Source organism: Ictalurus punctatus, chromosome 8, assembly GCF_001660625.3.
Source record: "Ictalurus punctatus breed USDA103 chromosome 8, Coco_2.0, whole genome shotgun sequence".
Taxonomy (NCBI): domain Eukaryota; kingdom Metazoa; phylum Chordata; class Actinopteri; order Siluriformes; family Ictaluridae; genus Ictalurus; species Ictalurus punctatus.
This window is the reverse complement of record NC_030423.2, coordinates 19,858,726-19,873,239: the sequence shown is the minus strand read 5'-3', so window position 1 is coordinate 19,873,239 and position 14,514 is coordinate 19,858,726. Positions and strand designations below refer to the sequence as shown.

Below are 14,514 nucleotides of genomic sequence, written 5' to 3'. Positions count from 1 at the left end.
AGAAATAGAGACAGAGAAGAGAGGAAAAAGAAGTTCTACATACATACATCTGTACATAGGTAAGCATAGAAAGAGAGGATGAAAGAAACGAGAGAAAGAAAAAAGAGAGGAAAAAATACTGATCAAAAGGGAGGGTTACGGAAAGAGGTAGAGAGGAAGACGTGAGTAACAAGAAAGTGTGAGAAAGAGAAAAATGGAGAGGGAAGATGCAGAGAAAGAGAAAGAGAGATGGGAGGAGGGAGTAAGGAAGACACGGGAGGCTGGTTAAGAAGAGATAGGGAGAAAGGCAGAAAGAGAGCCATGCAGCATGGAAAAAGAGTAAGATATAGAAGACGGATGCATACACAGACTGATAAAAAATACAGAAAAGTAAATAAGGAGAGAGGAGGAAGGAATAGTGAGAGAAAGAGCAAGTAAGAGAGATGGAGATAGACAGATATAAAGAGAGGAGGAATTTAACGTCATGGAAAAAGGGAAAGATGTGAGGAGAAGGGAAATCAAGAGAGATGCAGAAGGAGATGTAGAAACTGATAAAAGAAAGAGAGCGAGAGAGAGAGAGAGAGAAGAAAAAGAGAAGAAAAGTAGAGCTTGAAAGGCAAAAGAGTGAGATACAGAGACAGGATGTAGAAACAGGCAGAAATGGATAGAGAGAATACAAAAAATAGATAAGGAGAGATTGGTAAAGAGAGAGAGAGAGAGAGCGAGAGAGAGAAGAAAGCGTGGGCGAGAGACAAACAGACAGCTCCAGGAGCAGTGTTCTCCGATAGCAGACAGCTCTAATTCTCGGGTTGAGTCACTCGTGTGGTGGGTAGAACAGACACTGACACTCTCTTCAACCAGCAATAACAACAATCTTCAATGTCACACTCGTTTACCATTATATAGCGCATTTCCCTTTTTCCTGATAATTACAGATAGCAAGAAAACAATTCCTCACTCGGGATCTGTTCAAATGTTCATCGCCATTCAGTTCAATGTCCCAGTGTTCCTTAAAGCTATGCTGAATAACACAAGACGAGAGGATTTTACAAAGCATAAAAGTTTGTTGACTATTAATGATCTTATACAGTTTTAAATCACAACAAGACTTTAAAACAGTCATATGGATGAATTGGTGCAATAATAACAAAGCTGAGGTTGTTAGACTTCATTAACTTTGATAAGTGTAATGTTAATAAAGTTAATAAATAACTAAACTTGGCAGAGTTACAGAGTTAGGGTAACTACCCCAAAGTGGATTATTTTCCTATAACTACACATTCTGAAGTGTTTTATTCCTCTTATATCACAGTTATTTGCCAACGATTAAAATGTTTTATTTATTAATGAACAATGCTATCAATTTATAGTTACATTCAATGCCACAGAACATCAAAAAGCTTGTTCCTCTTATCACATTATAGCAGCTATAAATAGTCGTTCCTACACCAGCCCAGTCTTTTTTCTCTCTCTCGCTTGACATTGTCCATTTTCTGTACTGCTTATCCAACACAGGGTGCCGGGGGAGCTGCAGCCTATCCCAGGGAACAAGGGTCACAAGGCGAGGGACACCCTGGACAGGGTGGGTGTCAACCCATCACAGGGCACATTCACACACTCATTCACGCACTATGGACATTTTGGAAGTGCCAATCAGCCTACAATGCACATCTTTATACTGGGGGACAAAACTGGAGTACCCAGAGGAAAACCCTGAAGCATGAGGAGAACATGCAAAATCTGCATACACAGGGCAGATTCAAACCCTCGGCCCTGGAGGTGCACGGCAAACATACTAACCACTAAACCACCATGCCCCCACCTCTTGACATTCATTATTTTATTTTTTTAAACAAAAACGTAGCGTGTTATTTTACCAAAACACCACAAAGCACAAATTCGTCTGTCCTAAAGGCTTTCTCATGGTGGAAAACATCATGAATATTATAAAGCGCTGATATTAAATAAATGTCTCCTAAAAAAAGTTTCAACATATCAATGATTCTACTTTTTTCTTTGTTACATAACAGCAAGTTTTCTCAATCCAATTAGTATTAGCTGACTACAAACTCCACCACATGATGAGTTACATTACCAAGACTCACTCCTAACTTAACAACAGTGACAATTCTCAGCCTTTGTTTTCCGATTGCTATTCAGGCATGGCCGTTTTTTAGATTTATGGAAGGAGTCTCTAATGCTCGTGCGTGCTTTGTAACAGTCAGAGGTAAAGCTGTAACTTTTCAGATGCGGGTAAGTCTTCAGGACAGAGGAGTTTCTGCTTTTTTATGACTTAATAACTTCAAAAGAGAGAAAACATTGAGTGACTATATGTATTATGGTTTGCCGAAATACATTTTTGACATGCCAGATAATTAAGTTAATTGAGTGCAAGATGGTAGAACTGGAGTGCAGAAGTATTCTGAATATCTACACAAGGAATAAATTCTGGGAACCATTTTAGCACTTTAATATTTATTGAAACTATTATTTCATTATCTAGTTATTATTAAGCCCTGGCTCTGCATTCTCTGTGATTGGTAGATGATCTTTAATCATACTTGGACTACTTACAATTATAAGTGCTTTTATAATTGGCACATTTTTTATTTTATTTGTAAACTCAAAAAACGTGCTCCATCTAGCACCTTAAAGGGTTCTCCAGTCGATTCCTCTGTGGAAACACCTAATGGTTCAATGTGGATCCCTACAGCTGAAGATTTTCCTTTCAGAAGAGGTTACAAGTATAAAATATTTAAAAGTCAAAACTATCCAAGAACCCTTAATGAGCACTTTTTTTTAGCCTTCTATCACTTTTCTTTTCCTGGTCCTTTTCAAACTGTATGGTGTGAAATTCGAATAGAATACAATGGACCACAAGTATCAATTTCCCTCTGATTTTGATTCAGCAAAGCCTAATAGGTGAGAAAACACCCTTCGAATGTGAGAAGATGCCGGTTTACACAAAGCTTTACACAATGATTCCCAGATGCTTACAAAGAGAGGAAATTGCTCTACATGTTCTCACACAATGTGGAGAAGACAGTGTGTGCAACACAAACACTTCCCACGCCACTGCCTACACACCACCCACCATACACTTCATCGCAAAACTACAATTCCCATGGTTCAGTGGTGATACAAATCCAAATATCCATCAGACTCTGTGTTTGATTGAAGAACTGATTGGGAATCTGTTGCAAACGTGAAATGATGTTTTGTTTGAAATAGAAAGCTCTGGATTACAGGATGTGCATATTAGGTACACATACATATTAGGATATTAGGCAGTTTCCAATGGCAACAAAATCATTCATGGACGTTCGTTTAATTATTTTATTTAGTGTTCCTTTCCCTGTGCTCTCCTCAGTGTCGATTTCACAAGAAAAAAAATGCTAAATGGTACATTAAATTACCTGGATGTGGACCTTGGAATCGTTAAAAGCCTTCTGAAGTGCCAGGGTTAGGCCTTTCACCAAGCTCTGCCTCAGTCCACTCTCCAGATAATTCCTCTTCATCTGGATAGACAGAACTGGAGGAGGATCACACACACACACACACACACACACACACACACACACATAAGATGCTGCTCACAATCAACCTTTTTCTATTGTTAAATTTATTGAATTATTTTGATTATTGAAGTATCTTAATATTTCAGCATTTTAATAAATACTGCTATAAAACTCAAATAAATAATAGATAACTAACTACAATACATTACTGACATTTATCAGGTATGAGAATATTATGAAGTGCTTATACCGAATCAGACACCAAAAAAGCAAGTGACGCTATTCTGTAACTATTTTTGCGCACTATACTGTAGGTCAGTGTAACCAACAGGCCAATGGTCTGAATCACAGGGAGATTATTGTTCAATTCCAACAGTCAACTTCAAAATAAATGCCAATATCCATTAGCTGTCAAAAAAAAAAAAAAACACTTGGAAGCTAAATTCATTTTGCGTGTTGTGTATTTGCAAAAGCAAATCATTTGGGGTGTGTAGAATTTACTCCAACGCTTTGGCTTTACTTTTCATTTTCAATGCCTTTGAATCAGTGAATCAACTCTTTTTGGGATCGAATCCCACCACCTTCAAGGTAAACAAAAAGCACAATGATGACTTATCACACAACATACAGTATATTAAAACTATTACGGTGTGGATTTTTTTAGCATAAGAAAGTGAATCATTACATTACATCATTACAATCATTGCAAACATGCATCAATGAATCATACAAGGTTAGGGATGGAACATAAGAGTAATTGTACTTTGTTACTATATTTAAATATTATTTTGAAGTATTTCTATATTACCTGAGCATTTCTGAAATTTAATACTTGTATTCCTCCTTAATTACATTAAACAAAAAAAACCTTATGTTTCACTTCTTACATTTTTATTTAGACCTTCAAAGAGGCTTGAAGGTCACTTTTTCTCACATCTAGCAAATGGCTGTATGATATAGTATACATGAATGCATTCAGCATAGAATGAGCTGTCATGCATTTTATTTGTATTTCAGTTTAAAGAATCCAATCAATGTAGAAAAAATATCAAGAATTGTGCCAATTTTTCATCTGCTGTGTCTTAATTTAAAAACAATTACATTTTAATACTTGTCCACGCTTAAAATTGGCAACATTTTAACTTTCAATTAAGTAAACTGTTTGAATACTTTCAGTTTTAATGGAATAAGATTTTGACTCATTATCTAAAGTCTCACTATAGTATAATTTCTCTTTACTTTTTCCACCCATGTACAGGATTAATGCTTGTAAGCCATTTTCTTCACTTTTACTTTGCTTGAGGTTTTTTTTTACTGCTTTGACTGTGTGAAAGTGCTTGGGCCCCTTTCTTCCTGCATGTCGGTGTGATAAAGGTCATGATAGCACCATGCCTCACTTCACGTCCTCCTCCATATTTTTTCCTCTGTCTTATCCACCAGCCATTTAAACACCAGTGCCAGAGGACTGTGGGATGGATGATGGTGCTTGGCTCATGTGCACAGAATAAAGATCAACCCTGTGTCAAGTGTATACTGGTGCCTCCTTACTGTTGCTTGCACCCAAGAATGTGCACTCAAGAAATAATTTATAACATCCTCATCAGACTGGCTATCCTGAAAGCTGCACAAATTTCCATTTTATTTCCAGAACATCACTGCAACTCATATATGTATGAGAAACATACATCTTTTTCCTATGGAACTAAAAATAATGTTAATGTGTGACAATTTCTGACTCAGCCAATCAGACACAGCCATGGTCTCAGAAGTTAAAAACTCTAGGTGTATTTTATACACTCTATTTAGTAAATGTGGGTTTTTTTCTGACTGATAATAGTCACTTAGTCTGTTTGGTTTCATCAGGACCTAATCAGAATTTTTACTCTGAAAATGAAGTCTATGTATATTTATTTAATAAACTGCTGTTTCTTCAACTGAGACTGCACACTAGTCATTAATATTTATTAGCAGACCCTCTGATGTTCATTAAAATTCATTAGTTGACACATTTGAGTGTCAAATCATAGATGTTGCTTCTCAACCATACTTGTGATGTCTTTTTATGTTATCAGGGTTTTGTCATTTGTTGCTCCCATGTTAATGTAACTGGAATCGGCTCGTGTAAAACTGAATATTATACAACAGTGCTGTTGAATTCTCAAATCTGATTGGTTAGAAGGTGTTTAGAAGATTACTTTTCTATAATAGCAGCTCTGACAGTAGTTCCGGCTACAAGACAAATCACAGGTTTTTGTTAATGTGCTTGTTCTAATAAATTATTATTTGTAGTAACAGCTCATTCACAGGGACATTTGGGACATGCTGTTATAGAAAAATTATCACCTTTGGGGTGGTAACAGTAACTCCATTTCGCACGAGGCCCATGTCACCCCATCGCTCATAATTTTCCTATAACAGCACACCCCCAATTGTCTATCCATTACTAATAAAATCCAAAGATAAATGTGTTAATTCTATCTTCAAGTTGACTAAACAGCATTAGTTTGCAGCTCTGGCCAATTATGGCGGCTCCTTATGTGACATTCCTTAGGTGACAAATTCACTGACTTTGAACTGCTTGTGAAAAAGGTCGGATTCTTATTACTGCCAAACTTAAGATGCTGCTCCGTGTACAGATTAAACTTTTTTCTCAGTGTAACTTAAAAAACAAACAAGCACCTAAATATAGGAAAAGGCCAAATTTCACAAACCCTCTTAAGTCCTGTTAATACATGCTAATAAGCACCTTGTTTTTTCCTGTAGTCATTTTAGAGGGAAAACCTTTCATGAAAGTACAAATAAATACAATACATTTTCTATGGCATGTTATTAAATTATGCAAATAAGTTACAGATCAGTAAACATGCACAAATTTGCAGTAACAAAAGATAGAGCTACAGAAGGAGAAAAAGAGAGATAGGAAGAATGACAGAGAAAGAGAGTGGGAAAAGCAACAAGGGAATAAGAGTGAGATAAAGAGGTGGGGTGCATAAACAGACTGAGAGAAAAATACAGAAAGGCAGATAAGGAGAGAGAGAGAGGGGAGGGGATAGTGAGAGGAATATAAAGCATGAGAAGTGCAGAGAGATATTTGGAGAGATGAAAGAGTAAAGGAGAAAGTAGAGAGGGAAAAGTAGTAGGTTGGAGAAATAGATGATATAGCATCTTTTCAACTTCAAAAAAAAAAAGATCCCAAAAGAAATAAAAATCAAAATATAATATAGGACACAACAAACAAAAATGCTTATCTTAAAGTAAATCAGTATCCTAGTAACTGAGAAATTGAGGCTAATGATGAAGCTTGCCTTGCTGCTTTGAAATTGAAGCGAGAACTGAGGGACTGGACTCACCCGTTCGGACCAACAGCCTCTCCGTGATGTTGCAGGATGGAGGTGAGCTCTCAGTGGTGGTGCTCTGCTTGGTAGTGGTGCTTCTAGATGTAGCTACAGTGGAGCTTTGAGTCGTTGTAGTCGTTGTTGTTGGTGTGGTTGTCGTAGTCGTTGTTGTTGTTGTGGTAGTTGTAGTCGTCGGTGTTGTCGGAGGCTCCGTCACAATCGTTGTAGTTTCAGTGGTAGTCGTGGGTGGTGCTTTTGTGGTAAGAACCTCTGTGGTCATGGGACTCGTACTGGGAGGAGTCACAGTCATGTCAGTCACAGTTGAGGGTGTGGTCATGGTGGTGGTCACCGTGGTGAGCTGGAGACTGTCACTGGTCACAGTGTCAGGGTTGGGGTGTTCGATTGAGGTTTTCCCAACTTTTTCTGTTCCTGGAGATGTACTATTGGATAGCAAGGTGGAGGTGGAGACTGAGCTGGTCACATGATCTGTGCGAGCAGGTTCTGTCTCCTCCAGTGGTAAGATGGAGGTACCAGGTGCCGTGGGAAGGCCTGGGTTCATAGAAGGAGCCTCTTCTGAAAGAAGACAACAGTTGTTTGGATGTTCATTGAAAACACATGAAGTTTACATTTTGTCATTGTATCATCCTAAAAGAGAAGGTATTCTGAGCTGCTACAGGCTCTCTGAAATGTATTTATTTTGTTTTTACTCAACTCAAAGTTACGCAATCCTGAAAATGGATCTTATTGGTTATTCTGTTTCAAAACCAGATATCATTGCTGCTATTTGTTAAAAAAAAAAAAAAAAAACGTCAAACCTAGAACCTTTATTGGTTCTCAAGGGTTCTTCTGTTGTCCTTCCGATTGAGGGTCTCTATGGGTCTGGTTTCTATGTAGAACTTTACAGTGGAGTGTTTCACTAAGCTTTTAGTAAGCTAAGAATCCTTAACTATCCAAAGAACCCTTAATAATTCCATTTTACAACACTGTTGAATTCACAAATGAGATAGGTCAGAAAATGTTGATTAATTTTCCATAAAGACAGCTTTGACAATAGTTCTGGCTACAAGACAATTCACAGATTTATATTAATGCACTCATTCTAATATGATATCGTTTCTATAGCAACAGGCAGTTATCAGTGGCCTCTTAAATTGGACACTCTACACCAGGGGTGTCCAGTCTTATCCGCAAAGGGCCGGTGTGGGTGCAGGTTTTCATTCCAACCAAGCAGGAGCCACACCTGATTCCACCTGTTTAATCAGTTGATCTTGGCTTGCTATAGACAGGTGTGGCTTCTGCTTGGTTGGAATGAAAACTGCATCCACACCAGCCCTTTCCGGATTAGATTGGACACCCCTGCGCTACACAATTTATGAAAACGTGCTGTTATTTTACAAAGTAATGTTTAATCATTGATATGGTAAGGCTTTCTGTAGGAGAAGTTTATTTTACATTCATGGAAGGAGTCTCCAATGTCAGCGCTGTTTTTCTGCCATGTAAACGTCTTCAGGGTAGAGGACTTATTTGTAACATAACAAAAAGCTGAGTTTTTTATCTTAATAATCTCAATAGAAAGGAAAAAAAGAAAATCTAGTAAGTCAATGAGTGTTTATAGCTGTATAACATAAGTCATAACAGAGTAACCAACTTGTTTCATGGATGTTCAACAACATTAAATGAAATTATAAATGGGGAAAAGTTTGATGTGTCGTTCTTTAATAAATCAAAAATTGCAATCTAATTATTGCCCCTAATTATTGTATTTCTTATTTAGCAGTTCAAAATGTTATTTTCTTCTTCTCAACATTCAATAACAGGCAAGCAAGACAGGTTTGAAAATAATTTAAGGGGAGATTTTATAGTCACAAACAGGGATTTTCAAATAGCTGGTAACAACAAAAACCAAGCTTTCATTGGGTGAATTTACAGTTGAATGTTTTTAAATAATTTGTTTTTGACTTTTTGGTATACATAAAAGTTCTGAGTTTTGATAATGAGCATTTATGTCATGCTATAAACAAGAATCAGTGTTTTAAGATATGTTCTTGATAGACCCCATAAGATATGCATCAAGAACATAAAATATGTTCTTGACAGAAATCATTAAAATTCCTGATTGTGACTTTAAAGGTCAATGGCTGAGGGAGCACTATGAGTGTTATGAACACTCATACACGATGACAAAGGAGAACAGGTCAACACATGATGATAATGATAAGGGTGATCACCATACAAGGACTTTCAAGCATGAGGATGATCACGATGATGGACACGACGAGGACAAAAGCACAGACGACAACATCAAGTCAGCAAAACTTCTGCGAACAAAACCATTTTGATCACAGTTAACCTCACACATACAGCAGCACTATTAAACACACACATTTATATCACATCCATGCTGCAGGTTCTGTACCTGAGCCGGTGCTTAGCGCACTCTTGGTTGGAGGTTGCGGAGCTTTAGCCGGCGGATCCTCCTGGATTTTATGATTGGTGAGATTGTAAGTGTTTGCGTGAGGAGAGGCCGGGTATTGCACCAGCGAGTCCGAGTTGGCCCTCACTGTCAGCACGGAGGAGAAGACAGCCTGCTCTCTGGTGCTTGACACTGCCTCGGCTGGTGCAGAGTGTGACTGCAGGAGAAGATCTCCATCTTCTTCTAGTGGAGAGAGAGACGAGGAGATGTTTGAAGACCCAGTGGGGATTGGTGATGTAGCAGAACGATTCAATGTTTCGATCTGGCCCTCACCTGGAGAAACAGAATCAGAGATAATAGGTAATACATCAAAATACTCAGTAATGAATAGGATTTTTCTGATTGTGCTCAATGACTCATAAATGTTGTTATAGATTTCAGAAAACGAGCACTTTTCATAACTTCCAAATAGGGCTGGGTGATAAAACGGTATTGGTAGTTATTGACGGTACACGTTTATCGGTAACAATAGAAAAAATGTTCGGTATAATGCTCGATAAAATGTAAACAAACATGATGTTTGGCTGCATGAACAACCCTCAATCGTTCGCCGGCCCTGGATCATAAACAGCCTATCATATGCCTTGATAAAGGAGTGTGCTAAGCAAACAGCCAATAACAAGTTGCGTATCTGTGGGGTTCGGTTGCGTCATCGCCATGTGACATCAGAACACACGCGAAAATGAGTTCAGAGACTGCCGAGGAGATCAGTTCACCAGTGTGGCAGTTTTTTTAGTTTCTTTTTGTCTGACCAACATCAGAACACCGTAGTGTGTAGGCTTTGCAAAAAAAAATGCCCCAGCCAAGTACGGAGAAACAAGCTGTGAGAGACTTGTAGTACGCATGCGCAGTGCTCCGAACATGTACAGTGTGTGTGACTCTGAACAGCGAGCAAGCAAGAAATGTGACATTCTGCCGCTTTTTGTGTTTTCTGTTAAAATGTCGGCTCTGGGGAGGACACTGAGTGTTCTCAGAGCAGGAGCTCAACTCGTCCAACGCAGACACCACAGTGTTATCCAGAAGTAAGTGTTAAAGTGAAAGTTTTATACAAGGCTAGGTTAACAGGCTGAGCACAAACCCGAGTCACATTCTGTGCTATAATGCGATGTTGATCTCCCTCAAAGTTTGCCTTTTAAATTACATTTTATTTCTTAAGTTCAAGAGTTTCTTTAACACTTGTTTATTTAATCTTCATATTGTCACGGTTTCCCCTCATGCTAGCTCGAAGCTCGAAGTTCAAAGCGCGCTCTTCCGGGGTTTTCAGTGACATTGACTATTGACACGTGTGTTTTGTTATGATTTCTGCCCTGTCTCTGCCCCTGTACTGTCATTGGTAGTTTCCCTTATGTGTCATCATTATTCTCAGCTGTTTTGTGTTTCACCCTTGATTACATTTGTGATTTAAACCCCTCGTGTATCACGGACTACGTTTACATGGACAGCAGTAATCTAATTATTGGCCTTATTCTGAATAAGACAATATTGTGATTAATGTGTTTACGTGAGTCGCTTTTAGAATACTCCTTTCATGTCCCCGTTTTACATGTTATAGAACATAGATCGATTAACGGCACACGTCATTACGTCACCGCTCCACGCCGTCCGACGTTCCCTCCAGAATTTCACGTATCAACATACAGTTCGTCTTCGTTAGGGTACTGTATACAGTTTTGGGTGTAATTTTACGAATGCTTCAAGTGCAGTTAATTATTTGTCATGCTATACATGTAAATAGACGACTGCTTGAAGCCATGGGCTGCGTCCCAGACCGCGTACTTACCTACTATATAGTAGCTGAAATACATATATTTAGCCTACTATATAGCAGTTGAGCACTGCCCTCTGTGTACGTGTCCTGTTGCAAAATGCAGTGAAAACTCCCATGCAACGTTAATAGTGTGATTTAAGGTGTTTACATGTCTATAATGCGCTTCGATAATGCGACTAAAATAGGAATACTCCACATGTCTTAATTCGATTTGTGTTTACTTCGAGTATGACTTTAGTCGGATTAAGGTAATCAATAATTGCTGTTTACATGGTAGTTTCTTAGAGTATTGTTGGGTTAATATCGGATTATTGTTGTCCATGTAAACGTACTGATTGTTCATTGAGAAGTATTGAGTATAAGTTTCGACATGGTGCCAAGCCTTTATTCCTCATATCCGTGCCACAGTTTTGATCCTGTTCTCATCCTCGTTATTTGATTCTGTCTTGCCTCGTTTATGGACTTTTGCCAATCGCTTGACCTGTTGCCTGTTTATTACCACGCCTTTGCCTTTTGATTTGGATTTGCTTGCCTATCTCTAATAAAACTTTTATCTGCACTTGCATCCATCTCAACCCCCATCTCATGACACATTTAAGATATAACAGAAGATATTTGTTAAATTCTATTTTGTTTTTGACTGTTAAAATTAAAAAATATTTGTTGTTTGCCTTAATAAAGTGGGTAAATTAAAAACACAGTGGTTAAATTCAATCTTTTTTTCTACTGGTCTTTGTTTAAAAAAGATTCAAATTTATCAATAATTATTGATACCAAATGATATGAAACATTATATCGTGATAATTTTTTTTTATCTGTACTGCCCAGCCCTACTTCCAAAATACAAAGATCACTTATCTCATGTGAATCATTTCATAGTTACTTTAGACGACCTCTGGCAACATTACTTAACAGATGGATTTCGGGATGAAATGCATCCCATCCAATAGTACATAGACACTGAATGTGTTGTTGCTTGCTATAAATTAAATACCTTTGTCTTTTGTCTTTTTGTCAAAAAGTATGTAAACTTGACATTACTCTAAATTAAATGTATGAATAAAAATTTAAGTATGCAGTATGATAATGTTAAAATGATGAAATAAAATAATGCTTGACTTGTTTTACTGAGCATTTTAATGAGGACTGAGATGAACAGTTGAGACTTTTTTATGTTCCCATGAAAAACGACTGACTCTCATATGGAAATGTGGAGCAGTTTAAAATATGACCAGCATAAATCTGCAACATTGTGCAAAGCTCATGAGTCATCATAGGCAGGGATGAAAAATAAGAAAGAAAACAGTAATGTGAATCTGGGGGTTTGGTTTTTTTGAGGTCATAGAGGAAGACAGCCAAGCAGTCATAATATACCGCAGCAGAAAATGTGTAATGTCACACGCAGTCACACACATATTGCCCTGAAACAGTGTCTTAATGTCATCCTGCACTTTAAAAATCACCTCTACGGTGGCTGAAAGACATAGAAAGAGAAAAAGGATCATATTCCAGTGATCCTCTCACTACAAAATTAGTGATTAATGTCAGCGAGTCACTGCAGCCCAGGACTGTGTCAATGTTATGCTCCTCAAGATAGGAATCAAGTAAAAGGCAATGAAGGCCTATTAATCACAGTATTAATCATCTCTGAATGACTCTCCAGCACTGAGGTGACAAAACCAGCAAATGGCGTGATTTTTCTCTTCCCTAACGTGAAACGGGAAAAATGAATAATTCACCGGGAGCCTTGGTCTAACAAGACGCTAGCATTAAAAGTCTTCAGCGTGTGTGTGTGGGTGTATCGAGTATGTGTCGGTATGTTATCACAGGTCATGCTGAAAGCCTCTTTTCCAACTGACAGCCACCTGCTCTGACAGTTCGAGCATATGGGGTTTCCTGAGAAAGGGACAGCAGGAGAAAGGCAGGGGTCGTGCAATAATGTGATGCTGAAGTAGAGAAGAAACACACACATGCATACGCTTCGGCTCAGGAGAGCATCACTGCCAGTGTCCTAGAGACTGCATTACTACAGCAGCTAGGATGTTTTAGTATGCTGACCCCGGCATGGTGAAGATTTATAAAGACTTTAATGGCTCCTGGAGCAGTCATGGATTTCAAATGAGGCACTGAGCTGAGCCAATCAAAAGCTACTGCCAGGCACAGCAGAGTGTTTCCATTGGCTGACTTGTTTCCACACATCAAGGTGCATCCAGATCTCTGGCTTGATCTATAAATAATCAAGGACACTGCATAATTGATTAAATTCCTGCTAATGATCTCATGAACAACAAGAATTTGGGAACGAAGTGCTCATCCTATACAGATGTAACTAAGGATCAGTCAGATGGCAAGGCCTGGAACGTCAACAGGATAGGGACAGGTGGTGATGGGGAATGATGGGTAATGGGCCAAAACCAGTAAAAGTCCACGAGAAGGCCGTACAGGAAAGGCTAGGCATGGCATTGCACCATTCCAACAGGATGTCTATTCATAGGAACCCATCTGCTTTTAACTGAGTCTTCATGGGGCATTGACTACAGTCCACCTGCCTTTCATCAGAGACAAGCCACTTGAGATGCTTTAATCAAAAGCATTGCTCTTTTGCTTTCAGTTCTAATCAGTTATGCAAAATTCCAATTAAATTCCAAATCGACCGAACCACTTTGTACCTACCTAAATCACAACCGAAGATTACAGTGTCCTCGTTCTACCAAGAAGATTAAAAATCCTGATGCACAGCCGATTGCCCCTCAACTCTCATCATCCTTTTTTTTTTATACTGCAGATAGAAAGATCTCAAAGTGCAATATTAATGTCATTTTAATGCGATGTGAAAAAAATATATCAAATGCAGCAATTACAGGCTGTGGCTTCGTGTAACTTTGGTCGAGAAGACAGCCGCTGAACTGTCAGAGTAAAAGCCGAGTTAAAGTTTAGTTTATAAAAATCACAGTATTAGGTTTAACAAGTTGAAGCACAAGGCATAGGCTGGGCAGACACAGGATAAATCGCTGATGATCCCTGCTGATGACTAGCACCGCTGTGCCTTCAGTAGTCTGACTTGCTGTTAGTCACCATGGACAAAGGTTTATACTATTTTTAGTTACATAAGAGACGGATTTTCTGTGACACTGTCTTTTTAGGGTTTGACACATCTCTGACACAATATGATTTGCATTTTAGCTATGAAGAAATAATGGTCTGTTTGGGATTTATGTATTATATAAGGTGTCCTTAGGCACAAAAAAAGTCCAATCTGACAAGCAGAGGCTGATATACAGGATATGTGCTTACCACAATAACTGCCTCTTCTCCTTTGCAGCCCCTAAGATATGATGCAAGTTTTATTAAGTAAATATCCTATACTATCAAAAAGAATTGTAAATATGTCCATTATTCTGAAACACAAACTGAGAATTAAAGAGGCTAAACTTAGACGTT

The 14,514-nt window shown here is 38.3% G+C and overlaps 1 protein-coding gene across 7 annotated transcripts in view; it reads right to left on the bottom strand.

Annotated features, from left to right (window-relative positions):
* Positions 1-14,514, bottom strand: part of kiaa1549la (KIAA1549-like a) — an 81,021-nt gene that overhangs the window by 44,288 nt on the left and 22,219 nt on the right. For 5 of the 7 annotated variants that reach the window (XM_053682210.1, XM_053682208.1, XM_053682211.1 and 2 more), the window contains exons 2-4: positions 9,249-9,578; positions 6,848-7,405; positions 3,396-3,511 (exon numbers count right to left, since the gene is read on the bottom strand). In XM_053682210.1, the coding sequence (XP_053538185.1) occupies positions 3,396-3,511; positions 6,848-7,405; positions 9,249-9,578 (1,004 nt within the window). Of the gene's footprint in view, positions 1-3,395; positions 3,512-6,847; positions 7,406-9,060; positions 9,151-9,248; positions 9,579-14,514 lie in introns of those variants that run through there. The other 2 variants (XM_053682213.1, XM_053682212.1) reach the window with 2 other exon arrangements.